Genomic DNA, 18,643 nt, shown 5'->3' with positions numbered 1-18,643 from the left:
ATCTGGAAATAGGTGTTACATACCATCAGCAAGGTAATTGAATATTTGTGTTATTATACAATGTATCATACATGTATAATATACATGTATGATCTTTATTATGTATAACTCATAATTATTGTAGCTGCATGGATCTATTAGCTGTTCTCGATCACATATTATTCTTAGTTGCACCAACAGTTTTAGACGTATTCCTGATGCATGCTAGCATTATCCCCTAAAATTGTATTTTATTATCATCAAACGAATACCTTTTATGCATGTTTCCCCATCCCTACTTATTGCTGTACACATAAATTGCTCTTGCCCAGTTACATCTTATTATATTAGCTTAGCTTGTATTTTAGTATGGTATTTAAAACATAGTCATATATGTATATAGAGGCTGCCTTGTAACAAACATGCCGATTTCATGCGCAAAACTTAATTTCTATGTGTTATAATAGTGTCATGTTATATCTTAGTGCCATATTTCTTTTGAAATGGATGTATAGGCTTTCAATATTAATTCACTATAATTATAGTTCTCGACATGTCTTTTTGTACTGGCAATGTGACTGGCAGACACATTTGTCCTGATTATTTAAATTCCACCAGTTTACACTTTGGTCACGCTATGCTACGTAGCTGTCTTATGAAACTCCCGGAGGAACTCGGCTAGGGCGAGCTGACACAAGGTCAATTTCTATAAACTTTTACGTCTTTTTGGAAACATCATAGCCTGATGGTCCATTTTTGGATGGTACAATGATTACTCTTGGGTTTGTTGAGTGGGGGCAATGGCCGAGATGGGGTTCGAACCCACAACCTTACGATCATGAGTTCAATGCTGTAGCTACTGCTCCACACGACCCACTTGTTCAGTGAATGAGGTGCCGATCAGATCAGATTCAAATAGCCAATCAGAGCCCGTTTCCATGTTTACACTGTACCAGGCTATGCACACCTTAAAATCTGCAACAAGTGCAAAAGAAAGATGGTATGCATTACCCTCTCCAATAAATGTTTACAAAGGTGTATCAATACAAAGATACATATCATAACAATATATCCCTTTGTTATTCTAGTACCATCAGGTGGATGGGTGAGTACAGCAGGAGCAAGGGCGGTAGTGACCACCCAGCATGGTGCAAGTAGTCCGTCACAGAGAGCATCGCCTATGAATGAAGTCATGGCATCACAAGACAAAGTAGCATCATTGGTAGGTAGCAAATGTTACAAATGGCTAGGAATTGTTTCATTTCAGATATAAATGTACACTGGGCTGTTTCAGTTGAAATCCATACACCCCCTGTGGAAGATGTGACCTTAATATCCCACACAGGGGTGTAGATTTCAAATGGAATCACCCATGCAGGTAAAGTTGGTGGAATGTTTCCCTCGGGATGCCTTGCTGACTTAACCAAATCCAGATACAGAATCCCATTTGAATTGAAATTCATACTCTGTATGTGGAAGATTAAGTTCATGTCTTCCACAGGGGTTGTATGGATTGTAACTGGAATCCAGATACAGAATCCCATTTGAATTGAAATTCATACTCTGTGTGTGGAAGATTAAGTTCATGTCTTCCACAGGGGTTGTATGGATTGTAACTGGAATCCAGATACAGAATCCCATTTGAATTGAAATTCATACTCTGTGTGTGGAAGATTAAGTTCATGTCTTCCACAGGGGTTGTATGGATTGTAACTGGAATCCAGATACAGAATCCCATTTGAATTGAAATTCATACTCTGTATGTGGAAGATTAAGTTCATGTCTTCCACAGGGGTTGTATGGATTGTAACTGGAATCCAGATATAGAATCCCATTTGAATTGAAATTCATACTCTGTGTGTGGAAGATTAAGTTCATGTCTTCCACAGGGGTTGTATGGATTGTAACTGGAATAACCCTATGTAATTCGTCTGCTAGTTACAAAAAAGGAGGGCGGTTTCATTGCAATGTAACATGTTGAAAATCATAACAAAATTGAAATAGTTATTGAATTATTTTGTGGAAAAGTTACACAAATTCAGGTTACATGTGAAGATAATTCTCACAATTTACTAGAAAGGTTATGAATCTACTAGAAAGGTTATGAACAAAAATATCATGTAGTCCTAAGTTCCTTATGGTATAAATATCAGCTCTTTTTGAGTAAGTGGGGGATGAATGGCTGTGGATCACAAAATGCCGCTTTAAGAAAATAGAAACTAGTAATCATCTGAGACTTCAACACTCTGTCAAGAGAATTACTGCAGAGGATTAAAAGGGTAAGGATTAGGTTTTAAGGTTAGGGTCAGGATGAAGAGATTAAGGGTAGAGTTAGGATTATATGGATGGAAGTTGTGACCGCTTTTCTTTCATGTTAACAGGAGCAGAGATTACTGCGCATGGGAGATGAAATCAACCGACTAGCAATATTCGAGTCCGAATCTCAGCGTAAAGATGGTCTGATCAGTCAGCTGCGAGCGGATATGGAGCAGTTAGGTTCACAGATGCAAAATGGTCTGCATAATGGGAGCGGGGATGCAGAGATGACAGCAAAGGTACAACAGCTTGATGGTGACGTACATAGGAAACAATTGGAGATTAATGCTCTGAAAGAACAGGTATGTTATCAAGTTGACACATTTGAGTTGTATCAGACAAGCGGTGTTCTAAGACTCTGTTCACCGGATGACCTGACCGTATGGCTGCTAAGAATATGCGATTTTGGAGGCCAAAAAACGCACCCCGATTTTCCAAAACAAATGCAAAAATCCGCGATTTCCCGCCAAAAACGCAAAATCTTTATTCTTTTTAGATTTTTTCAAAAATGTCAAACAAACGCATTTGGAGCCAAAATACGCAAATTGCGTATTCTTAGCACCCCTATCTTACTGTTTCCGATGTTGATTAAGATACGGAGACATGTTTTGTAGCTAAGTTTTTGTATCGTATTTGTCACTCTTTCGTCCAGAAAATGTTGACAAAACTATCCTTATAGCCAAACAATACTGGTTTGGTTTTACGTCAGGTGTGAAACTACAACCGTATATCTCGCCTTGATGGAGAAAATGATACTCGGTGCTTGAAAAAAATAGAGTCTGTATCAGTTGGAGACCAAGATGGATATGCGCTGATTATCTGGTGTGACGTCACCAAATGGGTGATTCCACCAGGGGATTGGGGGAGTTGTTATTTGTTCATTTATGTGGGACAAAATGACTGTTGGTTTTTTCCGCATCTTGGGATCGATGCAAGAAGTATCTTAATCAACATCGGAAAGGTAAGATCGCTCCGGTTAGGAGTCTACAAAACATTCCTGTTTTGGACTATTTGGTAAGTAAAATAAACCCAAGATTGTATTTTACTGGGCAATATGCATAGGCGTAGATCCCGGGGGGGGTGGGGGGATTTATCCCCCCCAATATTTTGCCAGGGGGGGATGGTCCATACAATCATCCCCCCCAATGTTGACGCCTGATAATGGGTTTCTGACCAAATTAACCTCATATTTGCCCATTTTAGCCCCAATAGTGCAAATTTTCGCGCGCTTCGCGCGCATTTAATCTACGTTTACACCATATTTCATCAGTTAAGCTTCAAAATAGCAAAAATTTTCACGTGCTTCGCGCACATTTATATCATAAACTAATTCTGCCGCCAAAGGGTGCTGGATTGACTATACTTCAAGATTTTTTTCCAACTTCATCCCCCCCAATGTCAAAAAGAAATCTACGCCACTGGCAATATGCAGTAAAATACCGTAATTTATCGCAAAATAAAATACACCATAGGAAAAGTCATTTCTGAAATGTCTTTAAAGAACCAGGGTTCTTTATATCCATCCAGCATATGCAGACAAAGTAAAAAATATATAAAAAGTTTGTCCAACTTGACTGAAACCATGAAGGTCTCAAAAACAGACATAAGGTCTCAAAAACATGATTCATAGTTAGAAAATCAAAAGGTTTCCTTCAAACAATGCTGCTTTACTCGGAATACATATTATACTAAACGCATCCCAAAAAGAAAGTATCCAGTTCGATTTTGGTCCATAAGTCAAAGATGGGGTCTTAAATCAAGACCTACCAAAAGTATGTTACCGATAAATTTATTCCGTACATTGTGATATCTCATTTGTCTAAATCGATGCAGAATTGATGACACAATGATCTTTTGAATGCAATCGCCTCAATTTTAAAAGTTGCAGTAAATTTCTATTGATTTGGTCCTGCTACTCAATATGGGCAGCGATAGATCAAGGCCAGGGCGCATCAGACGTCTCGTTAAAAGCATGCGCCGCGCAGATGTCTGTTTGGCAGTCATTGATGCAGCAGAAGGACATACCAGATATTGACTGTGAAGAGTAAAACATTGAGGAAGGAGTAAAAGAGCATCTGTATTGAATAAAACACAATAAGTGAAGTCAAACAGTCTTATACCGTCGCTGTTATTGTGTACCTTTGTGAAGAATCTTGAGAAGCAGGAAAACCACATCAATAGGGATTACTGCAACTTTTAAAATGGAGGTGATTGCATTTAAAAGGTCACTGTGTCATCAATTCTGCATCGATTTGGACAAATGAGGTATCGAACTGTGCAGAATAAATTCATCTGTACCATACTTTTGGTAGGTCTTGATTTAAGACCCCATCTTTGATTTATGGACCAAAATCAAACTGGATACTTTCTTTTTGGGATGCGTTTAGATTAATTGCTACTAGTATTCAGAATATCTTAATATAGTACTTTTTGTTTTGATCAAAATAAATATATAGTGTGCAATATGGAATGGCAAATGGTTCAAAAGGTCTCAAAAACAAAAGGTTTTCTTTAGGAAAAGGTCTTTAAAGAAGAAAAATAAAGGGCATATTTACATCTAGTGCTTTATTTAATCTTATTATATTAGATGTCAAGAATGCGTGTAGAAAGCGGCGATCCAATGGAAAATGTCGGCAACCTGCGAAGTCTTCTCCACCAGAGAGACAGAGATCTAGTCGCCCTCAGGCAAGAAATGGAACGGTCCAAAAAGGACAGAGCCGCCAGCAATTCAATGCTGACAACACTACAGAGAGATGTGTCCAACAAGGATGGTACCATTAATAGATTGAAGGGGGAGATGGAGATAGTCAAGAGGGAATTGAGGGAAAAAGAAGTTGCTTTATCTGCAATGTCTGCAAAGGTGAGAAGAGTACCGTAAAAATTTATTAACAAGCAATATGTGCCTATTTAATAACAAGTTGCTCGGACAAGAACAAATTTTTTTGGTAGTTTGTTACTTTTTCTTTTAATTTTCAAATATCTGTAACACAGATTAATGTCCAAGCATCTTGTTAATAGGCACATATGCTTATTACCAAATTTTTACAGTATTAGTACCTCCTTTCAAAAATATGAACCTATCAACCTATCATATCAAAACATTTTAATTTGTTATTATATGTGACACGATCTGGTCCATGGGGGCCAAAGAAGGCATTTTTGAAAATTGAGTTACTGTAATTATTGCATTATGCATACAATAGGCTATCATTTACTGAAAACACCAAAAGTCTAGCATACTTGGTTCTAAAGTTATGAAGTTTTTGGATGTCCATTTTCTTATGTATTTTATTGGTTTTTTACTCCATATTTTTACCTTTATCTCAGTTTCAAACTTACCGCCTTTGGCCCCGTGGACCAGATCGTGTCACATATATAATATAAAGATGACAATTCTTTGGATGTGTTATATCAGATGGGATGTTTTACAAATGCCCGCATTAATACCATCAAGAATAAATAAACTGTTTGGAAATCATGAAAGTGTAACATTGAATATAAAAATTCAGCTCGTTATAGAATTCTCCATCGTCATTTGGTTTCTATTCTAGTCTGTCTCATCTCAAGTTAAGAGTAACGCCATGATGGATTTCGCAGTTGCAGATTCAAAACGTGTGCATTAACTTAACATGCCTAGGTCCCGGTGTGGGTATACACATGTGTAGAAGGGCAATATGTCCATATGCTTGCAGCGCAAACTCGTAAACACACTGATTCAAATCTGCCACTGCAATATCCAACATGGCGTTGCTCTCAACTTGAGACGAGACACACTAGAGTCTAATTTTATGTATAAAGTTAGGAACAACACCTTATATGTTACATATACATACATACATAAAGACATATCCATAACGCTTTTACACCAGATAAGATTTATAAGCAGTCCCATGATACATCTGAAACATCCGGGTACTTGAGAACCAGTCTAGTAATCACAGAGTTTCACACAATTCTTCACTGTTGATTCCCGTTCCAAAGACGCGATTTTCAAACACTCAAAACATGTCTAAACTTGGGTCGATAAGCATTTTGAGATGATCCCTGAAAAGAACATCGGTACCCTGTTCAAATGAGCTCTTTTTTGTTACTATCGACCCACATTTGAATGAGGACTGAAAGTACAAGAAATCGGTATACGAAAAGTAAAAAATTCAATTTAATGGACACAGCTGCCAGCAGCTGTACGCGTTGCAACCGATTTCGTACGTCGCGTATTTAAAAGTACAGCGCGAACGCACGACCATGGATACAATAATGAAAATACTAACCAATCATGAGTGAGTTGGCAAGGTTTGATTCACTTCCGCGTTACGCTGCAGCGGGCGTTCATCACACAGTGTACGAGAGAATCACGCTGTTGACAGCTGTGTTCATTCAATTGAAATTTCTAGTAGAGTGGTTCTCAAGTACCCGGATGTTTCACTAGTATCATGGGATCGCCTATAAATCTTCTCTACTTTTACACAGTTCAAAGTGCTTTACACTGCTTAACACATTAATGTACATCTTTTTACCAGTTATTTCACAAGTGATAGTATATGTTAAATAACACATCTCTTAATTTCTTGGATATCATTAATAGTTTTCTAGAGTAAGGGAGAATAAAAAACATGAAGAAGAGATGGCTGCTAGAAATAAAGAGCTTATTTCTCTCAAACATGTGAGTTATATTGCGTGAAGTGTTTGTCTCTCCAAGCTTGGTGTTGTCACCTGGGCCCATACAGGTATCAAATTTCACATTGAAGGCATATTTGTACATCCATATCAAAAGGAATCACTTGTCGGCTGTTACATGTGTCTCTTTTTACATAATAGTTATATGAATAAATACCAGACACATTTCATGTGGATGAAGATCATTTCAAATCATCCCCAAGTCATATGGTTTAGGAATACTGAGAACATAACCATACGACTTGGGATGATTTGAAGTGACTTCCACTCGCGATGAGTCTGGTATTTATTCCTAGCTATTATGTAAAAAGAGACATATGTGATAGCCAACAAGTGCATCCTTTTAATATGGATATATACATGTGTCAGTTTTTATGCAGTGAAAAAGGAATTATGGGGGCATTTTCATCCCAGTTGCTCCACAGTCATAACAAAAAATATTGAAAATTCAATATTTTTTTAATATTGAAAATTTCAGTATTGTTTGCCAAAATTTGCAAATTTCAGACAAATTCAGATTTCTCTTCATCTCAGAATAAATTGTCATTGGTACCACAGTTAATATAAAATAGTTATCGCAAGATTGATATAAAATAGTTATCACAAAATTGGTAAAAGGGGGTAAAAGCCTGGGGTAAAAATCCCCAAGTAACATTGCACTATTTTCACCTGCCCCTGCTGAATACCAGTTTGGAGAGACAACTGGGTTGCTGTGTTGTAAACATTAGTATAATATTCATCCACTAACATTTCAGAAACTTATTCTATCTTTCCGAACTTCTCTTCCTCTTCTTCTACCATATTTCTCTGTTACCATGGTTACATAACAATAAGCTGATGAGTATGGATATTGGTAGTAGGAGGAACCAAGAAGTGTTGGTTGAAAAAGATAATGAGCTTGCTTTTCAACAATATGTAAGTGAACCAATGTGGAAATATTTTCCTGAGTGAAACATAAAAAAATGAATCTTGAGTTACAGAGTAGTACCGTATTCATTCCATTAACTGCCCATGCCCCTATAAGTGCCCAACCAGTGACTTTACAATAAGCAAACTGTGATATTAGTTTATTAACTGCCCATGCAAATCTGAATCATGGTCTGAAACATATGACACACTGATGATGACGATGGATGAATATTTTGGTCCGTTTTTACGTATAATAGGCTTAATGTAAAAAAGTAAGCGCCCACCCAAAATGACTTTGTTTAGCACTCTGGGCATTGCCAGTTAAAGCCATATTATAACATTTGCTGAGGAAGACGCCCTCACTGAATTTTTAAAATTCCTTTTTTACACAATTAAATTGTACTTTATTAAACCAATATACCCTGCAAAAATCAAGACTCTAGGTGCTGTAGTTTTGTCATAATCCGAGATTTTGAATAAAACGCCGGATTCGGCGCTTTATTATTACGATGGAATTATTAGTCGAACGGCGCATACACGATGTTCATAACACACAGTACCACGGCGTGCGGGACGGTGATATACACAACAAAGGGTCATACCACAACATGACCGAAGGAGTGGTACGTATTGGTGACATGTGCGCTGGTAGTAAATTCCCATTTTCTTTGCTTTGCCGTAGTTGTTCGGCTCAAAAATAAAAGGGATATATCTGACAGTAAAAGCTAACATTTTATGGCAAAGAAATGCTAATCTATTTTATTTGAAAATGTTATAATATGGCTTTAATGGAAGGAATACGGTACATGCATGTCGTGAATGATGATGAGAAGTGGGCATTCCTTCATCAATGAATTGACACTCAGGAAACTACTTCACTTTCCAGGCTGTCTGTGGTTACATGGTATGCTACCATGGACATTTATGATTGGCATGACTTGCAAATTAGCAGCTATACTATGCTTTACTTATTTACTACTATATAGTTAGTGCTATGCTATGAATGTTCTTTGTGTTGTTTTTGCAGAGCTTTTAGTTTAGCCTCTCTAAAAGTGACTTTTGTTACTCTTGGCCATCCCTGCCGTTGAGGCTCCATATGTCTTGTTCCTCATGTTTTTGCACATGGGGGACTCTTTTGGATTGCTCATCATGGACTGGAGTCTTGCCTTTTAATAAGTCATGCTTAATTGCTGGTCAATTCTTTTCCATGAAAAGTTTAAATGCTTTTAATTAATATATTGTGCAATCATTGCAGGTGCTTTTATTGTATGGTTAATGTTTTTATCTTGCAAATGAAATGAAATGAAACATACATTGTTTTCATTAATGTTTACCTTTCCTCTTGGCTTTTCTTATGAATGACGACATTGCCCTGACCACTATTTTATTAATTTCTTTAAAGAAAGAATACTAACCATGACCTCTACTCTTAATTAATGCTGCCCCTATAGCCTTTCTGTCTTGTATAGCTTATCTCATACTCCTGACTCCTACCCTAACCTCCAACCTAACCCTGTTCATAATGCCTTGGTGTGATACATGGATTATTAAAGCTCGCATGCATTCAGATCTTTACCTTCCTGTAGCAAAGCTTGTCTATTCAATGTTTTAAAACTGTAATATGTTGCTTTTATAAGCTTATCGATACAGATGTAAGCCAGTCATAATTATCAACTCAAAATGTGTAAAATGCTCACATAGTATCATTTGGGCTATTCCATCTAAAATCCATACACCCCCTCAGGGTTCGAGGTTTGAGGCCGGTTTCACTGCCAAATGTGTGAAAAAAATATTTAGGTGTGAAGAATACTTCTAAAAATGAGCATATATAGTATTTCTATATTTCAGGTAAAAATGTCTGAATTTTCAATTTTTCTAACTTAGAATACTGTATCTTAAGTCGTTTTTGGGTTAAACATGGATTTATGGCCATTTTTTACTGAAAATGACCAGTTTCAGGTGAAAAAAAAATTCACCATTAATTTTTAATCCCTAATATTTTCTACTATAAAGATAAATGTTGTCTTTCTCTGTTATTTTGTATTACCTGATGGTTTATTTGTTCAAATAAAACTGTTTTTAATTAATTTCATTGCTTACTTTGTATACCATACCGGGATAAAGTTGAACTTGAAAGTGAAAAAACAAAGCCCCAAAAAGGTCATTTTCGAGAGATTTGTATCTTAGTTTCGCCATAAAATTTGATCTAAAGTGGCTAGAGACCTCATTAACCCCTCATTTTAATGATATTTCAATTTGCCACACACTGATAATAATTTTAACTTCCTTCAAAAAATTGAAGAAAATAGCAAAAATGTTACCCCTACCCCTAAGCGTGAAAAAAATATGGCAAATTGTAAAAAAATTATTTCGGAAAAAGCGTGTGGAGGTACAGCTCTGAAAAGTTGATCGATTGTGCACTCTACCAATCCCCACAATCGATTAGATTTGTGGAATGATGCCATGTATACTTTTTTCAAAATAATTTTTTTTACGACTCAGATTTTGCCCCATTTTGAGGTTCACGCCATTTTTCTGATGTACCAACCCCTTAAACCCAAAGGTCACACCCATAAAAGTTATTCCAGGAAGAGCAGTCAATGCCTTTCATGTTGTGCCCTCAAATATGTAATTATAAAGGATGATCTGATGATAATCGACCACCGATGATGAAGAATCTTTCACACGGAGATGTATATAGTATGGGCAAAGCATGGTTGCTTCTGGTATCCAGCTAAAGTCATTTCCCCAACTGATGTACCTGAACATCTGAGAAGTTCTATCCTGAGAAAACTGAAACAGAATCAAGTAATAGTCAAGTGGTATGGTGAAGAGAACTTTAGTTCTGTACCAGCTCATCACATCAACCACTTATCAGAAAATAAAGTTGATGCAGCCCGTGCCGCTACATTTTGTAGATCACACAATATTCAGTTGGTCTATCAACAAGCCATTTCTGATGTCAGGGGTGAATAAAGTGCTATGCTTCAGTATAAACATTTTAAGATTGTGTAAAGGTAATCAGTTATACATTAACACTTTAAGAACATCATTTCTTTATGAGTTTAGACATCAATAGATTTATTGTCTTGACACCAAACCTGACCGCTATATGTTTACTAAATATATAGGAATATAGGGGCCTCAGTACTAACATCATTTCATTTTCATACATGAGAACAGTGTTAAAGCAGTCTTTATAGTTTGTTTAACATATTTATAGATTCAAAACAACTTTAACTGATATAATAATGCTCTGTAACTTTTTTTAAATACAGTTGTGTTCCAAGTAGACTCCCAAGATTGGTTAACATTCTTCGTAAAAACAACATGCGCTTAGAATGTGTTACATATCTTTAAAATGGTGATACCCTGTGTATTAAAAACTTCAGAAATGGACTCAGCACAAAATTCTAGTCCAGAAAACATGTATAATGTTATGATAACATGAACTTCATTTTTCCCCCATTTTGGCAGTAAAACCGTCCTCAAACCTCGAACCCTGTCCTATGGAAGACATGACAGTAATCTCCCACATAGGGGGTGTAGTTTTCAAATAGAGTCAACCATTCAGGTAACCCCATTTGAAATTCACACCCTCTGTGTGGGAAATTAAGGTCATGTCTTCCATAGAGGGTGTATGGATTTCAACGGGAATAGCACAATTTTGTTATAACATACCCACAGACTACTACAAACCATGTATCAACAGTCAAAGTCCCGGTGCATTTTATGCTGTGAATTCTCGCATATTCATGAGGGCCAATTGTTCGATCATGCTGTGTCTAACAATCACGCCAGTGTTGTGTGCCTTCGCGTATACGCAATAGAGCGTTGCGTGCACCTTAGCGATAGACCGTGAAAATATGTGTTAAGTACGTAGCAGTTTTGCCTGTCGCATTTCATGGAACAATTGGCCCTCATTATCAGGTGATGCTGAGACTGACTACTTGTACGGGGTCTGGTTTTTTTTGGTCCATGAACATACCTATATAACCAGCATCTCTGCCATTTCTGCTCTGACTTTTCCTCATTCATCGTCTTGTTAATTCACTAACATCATTCATTCATTGTAATGAAAAAACCAATAAGTTTTGATGAAGAAAATGAGAGAATTGTTTATAATAAACACCAATCAACATGTGGATTGAAACGAAGAATGGACACACTCTTCAAATGGAGTGTGATGGGACCAACACATACATGGAATAGCCCTACTTTGTATAGTTGATTATCATTGATTTACATAAGGCTGCACCTTAACATAGGTCAGGTCTTGTAATTCTATAACTATAAAAGTTACCAACCCAACAGCAAACATTTACCGGGTCAGACATGCAGATTACCCACCCTGATCCTACCAGACTGGTTGGTACTTTTAATGCTTTCCCTTCCCAGCTGTCAAGTTGTTAGCTAGTCTCTTAAGCAGTCAGTTTGGTTCCGTCCTCCACACCAAACAGTCTGCCAATAATAACGAACAAGTTCTTTTTGATTGGCTAACACTTTTCCCATGCATCATCCAGCACAAATTCAAACAAGGCTTTTCAATTGGTTGCCTGGATGCATCTCATCTGCTTTGGTTCTATAGACTTTGCATAGTCGTCCTCTCTTAGCCAATTCAGAAACAGTGTTATACATTATCAATGGCAGACTTATTTGTGTGGAGGGTGCGGAACCGTACTGCCTGCTGAGGAGACTAGTTGTTAGCCTGTGTTAATTAAATGTACTGTCCTGGGTTTGTTTGCTTCAGTGCATGTTCCATGTTTATTATCTTGCTGTTTGAAGTAACAAGTACAGTTCAAATCTTGTCAAAATCTTTTAAGTAAATGTTTTTATTTGTTTGAAATGTAGAAATTGAAAGGTTCTGAAAGTAAGGTTGAAGAAATCACCCAGCAGCTTGCAGCTCACACAGAAGACATTGATAAACTACAAACTCAACTGAAACAAGAGAAAGAAGTAAGAAATTATTTTGATTACTAAGTAAGATGAGAAAGAATGAAACAGTTTACCAACCCAAAGTGTTACAATTAAACATGGCAACAAATAAATACAAATCCCGACCGGCACACAACCCAACTTGAAAAAAAAGCAAGGTAATGTGCCGGCATGGGAATCGAACCCACACCCTTCTGATCTCTAGACGGACGTCTTATCCATTAGGCTACTTTACTAAGTAAGATGTAAGACCTGTTATTATAAAAGTATATTTGTGATCACTTTGTATAATCTCTGCAGTGTAGCAGGCCTTTTTGTTCATGTAAGCAAGACTTGTTTGTATCACATTTTTGAATTTGTAAGAAGGATAGTAAAATGACAATCAGAAGGAACAGAAGTTTGTAATAAATCTAGATGTATTAACATTATTCTCATTCCATTAACCACCCATGCCTGTATAAGCACCCACCACATGACTTTACAACAAGCAAAATGTGATACTATTAGGGCTCATATTGAAATACCCTACCACGTTTTCACACAGAAAGAAGGCAGGATTCCCCTCGCTAAGCGCGCGCCTCAGGAAAGCTCGGTCATAAAACGGATGGATTATATGCATCAGTGATACACCCTGCCTTTTGAAGTGGTCCATGACGAATGGGAAGATTTACTCTGACTACGGCTCATCGCACAACCCAGGAAAGCGCGCTCCTAATTTAAGTGGCTAATTGCAGTGTTATAATCACACAGGATTTTAACAAAAGAAGGCTAGCACAGGAAAGCTGCAGGATGGTGCACACCTTCCTGTGTAAGGGAATTTCAAAAAGAGCCCTTAATCGCCCATGCAAGTGCCCATCCAAAATTACTTTGTTAAGTACCCTGGGCTGGTAACTGATAATTGAATTGATAAAATTATTTGCAAGTTTAAAAACACAGCTGCACTTCTCTTAATTTTGGGAAATTGTTTGGCTCCATTAACTACATTTTCAGTTGAACAAGATTTTGTTGTGATATAACAAAGTTTCCCTTAATATTAATTTTACTGAAGTCGTATTTAAGACTATTTTAAGCATTAGTCTCATAACTGGATATTTTCCTGTTTTTACTGCAGGCCAATCAGAAGGCTCAATCTGAAAGAGACCATGCCAAATCACAATTCCTAGATGCTCAGAGGTCAGAGCAGACTGCAAAGACAGATGTGGAGCAAGCGCAGAAAAGGGTAAGTCATGTGATGAGTGCTGGCTAAGTCACGTGATGAGTGCTGGTTAAGTCATGTGTTGAGTGCTGGCTAAGTCATGTGATGAGTGCTGGCTAAGTCATGTGATGAGTGCTGGCTAAGTCATGTGATGGGTACTGGCTAAGTCATGTAATGAGTGCTGGCTAAGTCATGTGATGACTGCTGGCTAAGTCATGTGATGGGTACTGGCTAAGTCATGTGATGAGTGCTGGTTAAGTCATGTGATGAGTGCTGGCTAAGTCATGTGATGAGTGCTGGCTAAGTCATGTGATGAGTGCTGGCTAAGTCATGTGATGAGTGCTGGCTAAGTCATGTGATGAGTGCTGGCTAAGTCATTCGATGGGTGCTGGCTAAGTCATGTGATTAGTGCTGGCTAAGTCATGTGATGAGTGCTGGCTAAGTCATGTGATGCGTGCTGGCTAAGTCATTCGATGGGTGCTGGCTAAGTCATGTGATGAGTGCTGGCTAAGTCATGTGATGAGTGCTGGCTAAGTCATGTGATGGGTGCTGGCTAAGTCATGTGATGAGTGCTGGCTAAGTCATGTGATGAGTGCTGGCTAAGACATGTGATGGGTGCTGGCTAAGTCACGTGATGAGTGCTGGCTAAGTCATGTGATGCGTGCTGGCTAAATTTCTCTTGGGCATTTTCTGTATGTACATATTTTACATTTTAGAACAAGTTGTTATACATCAATACAATGATTTTTTGCTTTTTGCAGATCCAAAATGGATTTTCCATTTTATGGCACAGGGATCAGACATTATGTTCATGTTCACAAGTACTTGAAGTCAGTGTCTTAGCTAGCTACCTGTCTGCCTGTCATTTTAGACGGGACATTTGCTCCTATGTCAGGCAAAATGAATGCTTTTGACAGATGCTGCATTATAATTGTAGGTGTTGAGAATGGCTATATTGACCACTTTAGTAGACCAGATTGCAAAACAAGACCATAGCAACACATATTTTAACTCTTTGAACCCTAAATGTTTTAAACATCAAATTAGGACAGGAAATTTTATCCAAGTGATGGGTAAACCTCAATTTCTAGCTAAGACCCTGCTTGGAGTAATTAAGGTTTGAGAGCAGTAAATGCCAAAAGATGTAATTTATATTGAAATATCTGAGGCAACCAGATCACAGAGGATGTTCTATTAAAAGCAGTGATAAATTTGCATAGATAACTAACCATCAGCATGAAGAGATAATACTAAACCAATTACATAATTTGAGAAAAAATTACATTTTTGTTAATAATCCAATTTGAACTTTACTAGATGGAGAGATTCAGAAGTCGTATACAACAATGCGCTTTCTCTTCTCCCGGCTTCAAAGTTCCCGATGAAGACGAGACAGAAATCACAGATGATGTTATCGTTGATAGCGTCAAGAAATTGTTAGATGAAAGGACAGAAGCAAGAACCAAGGTGCGGGCGATGAAAGACAGTGTGAAAGGCTTGGAGGCAGTTAAGAAAGAATTGAAGAACAGTAGCAAGACTTTGAAGCAACATCTCACAACTATGGAGGTAGGTCTGAAGGATACAGTCATTTGAAAGCAAGTTTAAAACAGAAAGCAAAATTAAACTTCTACGCTACTCAAATGGTACACTCACTGGAGCACTTTTACCGGGTCAACCAGTGTCTTCAGCGGATGTTATTGCTCTGAAGATTAGTAATGTTGTTGAGATGCCTCTGATGACATTACAGGTGTCGATGATGTCAAACACGAAGATATTTTGGCGCCCCCTTGGTTGCGGGGGGTCATGACGTCGTCTCAGACAAGGTCAAGTTTAATTTTGCTTTCTATACGTTTATGGCTTTGTATGAATATATATATAATTAAGTTTAACACAATATCACATATCAATTGTAGGTTAATGAATGCGTATTACTTGTTGGGAGATAAATTAGACAAAATAATTGTGCGCTGATGCTGATGTGTCTAATGCACGAGCCCCGAAGGGGGGAGTGCATTAGACGTACCAACATCAGCGCAAGTGCATTATTTTGTCTAATTTTTCGAGCAACAAGTAATACGCGTTCATTAACTTATTTCATACACAAGAAAAAAAACCATGTGATTTTGCTGTTTTTATAACAAAATTATCACTAAAAATATTGGAAAACAGAACCAAATATAAATGCATCAACCCGCCCAAAAATGAATCAAGCCTACGCGACACGAATGTGTGTGCAAGTACTGCGCGTAGTATGCGGAGTACACAATATACACAATCAATGCATGGCATGGATTATTCTAACGATTGCTCTGATTGGTTCACGCTATCTAAAGAGTGTATGAAACTGTGATAGTTCTTTGATTGTGATAGATCATTCAACCAGAATGTTAGTTTTTTTTTATTATTGAACAAAACAATATTGTTTAAACCTTTGATAAAATGCAATGGCACATGGGACAACTTCCTTATCACCTAATACATTGGTTCATATACTATTGTTGTTCCTACACTGTGCCAGGATCAAATTTTGGGGAGTTTGTCCTGTTAAATGGGTTTGGTGGTGATAAATTAAACCTTTTCCAGATGCCAAACTAGATGGTTCATCAATAGAATAGTAATAGCATTTTTAAAGCTTCTTTCAAGCATAGTGTGAAAGCCTTATCTACCACACTACTTTTGGTTTATGATTGATGCAAAATATATTTAAAGTAGTAGAATTTATTAATTTTTACAGCTAAATTTTTATTTTATCTTGCATTTATTTAGAAACGTCTGTCAGAAGATGGCCGCACTAGCAATCACCTGTTAACAGAGATCAAGTGCCTACAGTCAGTCACCGTGGATGAACACTTCCAGGGGGTGAGAGACACCATCGCCATGGGATTACAGAATGAATTAACATGGCAACAGGGCTTTGAGAATGCTCTGGAGAAATGTGGATTTGATGTCAAATCATCAGCAAAAAGTAAGTTGAAAATGATGTATTTTAGCATAGCCTGTTATATTTACATATTGACATTGTTTTAACCCCATGAGAACTACCTGCTGATTGGCCAAAAAGATGTTTCCATTATCAATTGGACCAATCAGCAACATTGTTAGAATAATTTCACCACACAATAAAATTGGGGTGAATTATTTGCAAAGCTCCATTCTGATTGGTGATTAAAGTGAAGATATCATGCAATTGACCAATCAGAGGCAATGTTAGATCGGCAGGTAGTGCACAGTGGGTTAACTTCAAAGCATTTTTATTTAAGTCATACCAGAAGCTGTATGTTTGTTTTAAATATTTTGTTTGATGAGATCACCATCAGTTAAAGGATTTAATTATATTGTTAATAAATAAATGCAACACTGTTTAGGATTAATCTTAAATTATCAATCTGGTAAAGCGGATCGGGCCTTGTTTAACAGACTTATGATTGATCTAATGATTAATTTAATAGGGGATTATGTGTGATAAATCAATTATAAGATCGATTGTAAGGCTTTTTGGATCAGGATATATGTACACTGTACAACATTTCCAAGTTTCTTCAGCTGGTACTTGCTGCCTCTATGATGGACAAATTTGGATTTTTCTATAGCATAGTAGGATCAAAACCATATTTCACAAGCCTGTGTTCATTGTTTTCTGTTTAAAGTTTGGATCATTTTCATCATGTTGTCCATTAAGTTACAACAGAGAGTTTTATGTGTTCTTAATTTTTTGTTAGATTTAGTTAGTTTAGATTTATGTGAGGGTAATGATCTTCTCCCATTTGCAAGTTATTACATCCCCATTTCACAGCTCAATGCCTTGCTATGAACACAAGTAGCTACCAAACATGTTAAGTACCATGAGCCAGGTATATTACTGATTCTTATACTAATGCATATCAATTTTATTCCACAGCCCTCCCTGGATTGATTGAAGGATTATATAATGAGTTAGAGACCATCAAGAAAGAGAGAGTCCTCCTGAAGAGCAAGCTGGATTCAGTAGATAGCAATGTACGTCAGGAGATGACACAAGAGATGCAACGTCTCAAGACAGAAGAACGACAAAAGATTACTGATGCAGTGGAGAAAGCACAGATAGAGGGTGAGTTTAGTACCAGAAATTCAAAGTAAAACTTGTCTTCAGGTTGAGGGTCTCAACAGGTTTGGCCTTTGCACAAGTTATGAACTGTCAAGCTAATAGCTCTGACTTCTTTAGGATAAGACCATTCTGAGTTGCTTATCAAACACTTATTTGATGATACACAAGTAGATTTCCTGCCATGTTTACTTCAGAAATTGTGGCTGTGAAAAGAGTACAGTGGAGTGCTAGTTTCATACTTTCTGTCGCTTGCCACTGAGCGGCGTGACCTTACATCATGCCACTTGTACTTTTATGCAAGCATAGAAGCATGCCGCTGAGTGGTAGCGGCATGACTATGAAAGCCAATGTTGCTGCTCAGCACCGCCAAAATCGTTTCCTGTTCTCATACATCAGAGCGGCACTGCTCCTGAGTTGACTTGAATTCAACTCCTAGCAATATGCGGCTTTGGACACAGTGGGAGAGTGATCGATATATCACTTGCCGCTGGTTCTACTGGCGTTTCTGATGCGACTGCGCAGAGAAGCAAACTTGTCGTCAAAGCGGT

The 18,643-nt window shown here is 37.4% G+C and overlaps 1 protein-coding gene across 1 annotated transcript in view; it reads left to right on the top strand.

Moving 5' to 3' along the window:
• Positions 1–18,643, top strand: part of LOC140160763 (forkhead-associated domain-containing protein 1-like) — a 62,035-nt gene that overhangs the window by 27,070 nt on the left and 16,322 nt on the right. The window contains exons 5-14 of the mRNA XM_072184063.1: positions 13–33; positions 1,068–1,201; positions 2,361–2,597; positions 4,883–5,155; positions 6,881–6,958; positions 12,733–12,837; positions 13,928–14,035; positions 15,329–15,577; positions 16,778–16,976; positions 17,910–18,098. Coding sequence (XP_072040164.1) covers positions 13–33; positions 1,068–1,201; positions 2,361–2,597; positions 4,883–5,155; positions 6,881–6,958; positions 12,733–12,837; positions 13,928–14,035; positions 15,329–15,577; positions 16,778–16,976; positions 17,910–18,098 — 1,593 coding nt within the window. The remainder of the gene's footprint in view (positions 1–12; positions 34–1,067; positions 1,202–2,360; positions 2,598–4,882; positions 5,156–6,880; positions 6,959–12,732; positions 12,838–13,927; positions 14,036–15,328; positions 15,578–16,777; positions 16,977–17,909; positions 18,099–18,643) is intronic.

This window comes from Amphiura filiformis, chromosome 9, assembly GCF_039555335.1.
Source record: "Amphiura filiformis chromosome 9, Afil_fr2py, whole genome shotgun sequence".
Lineage (NCBI taxonomy): Eukaryota > Metazoa > Echinodermata > Ophiuroidea > Amphilepidida > Amphiuridae > Amphiura > Amphiura filiformis.
Note: the sequence above shows the minus strand (reverse complement) of the source record. Positions and strands in the feature narration are given on the sequence as shown.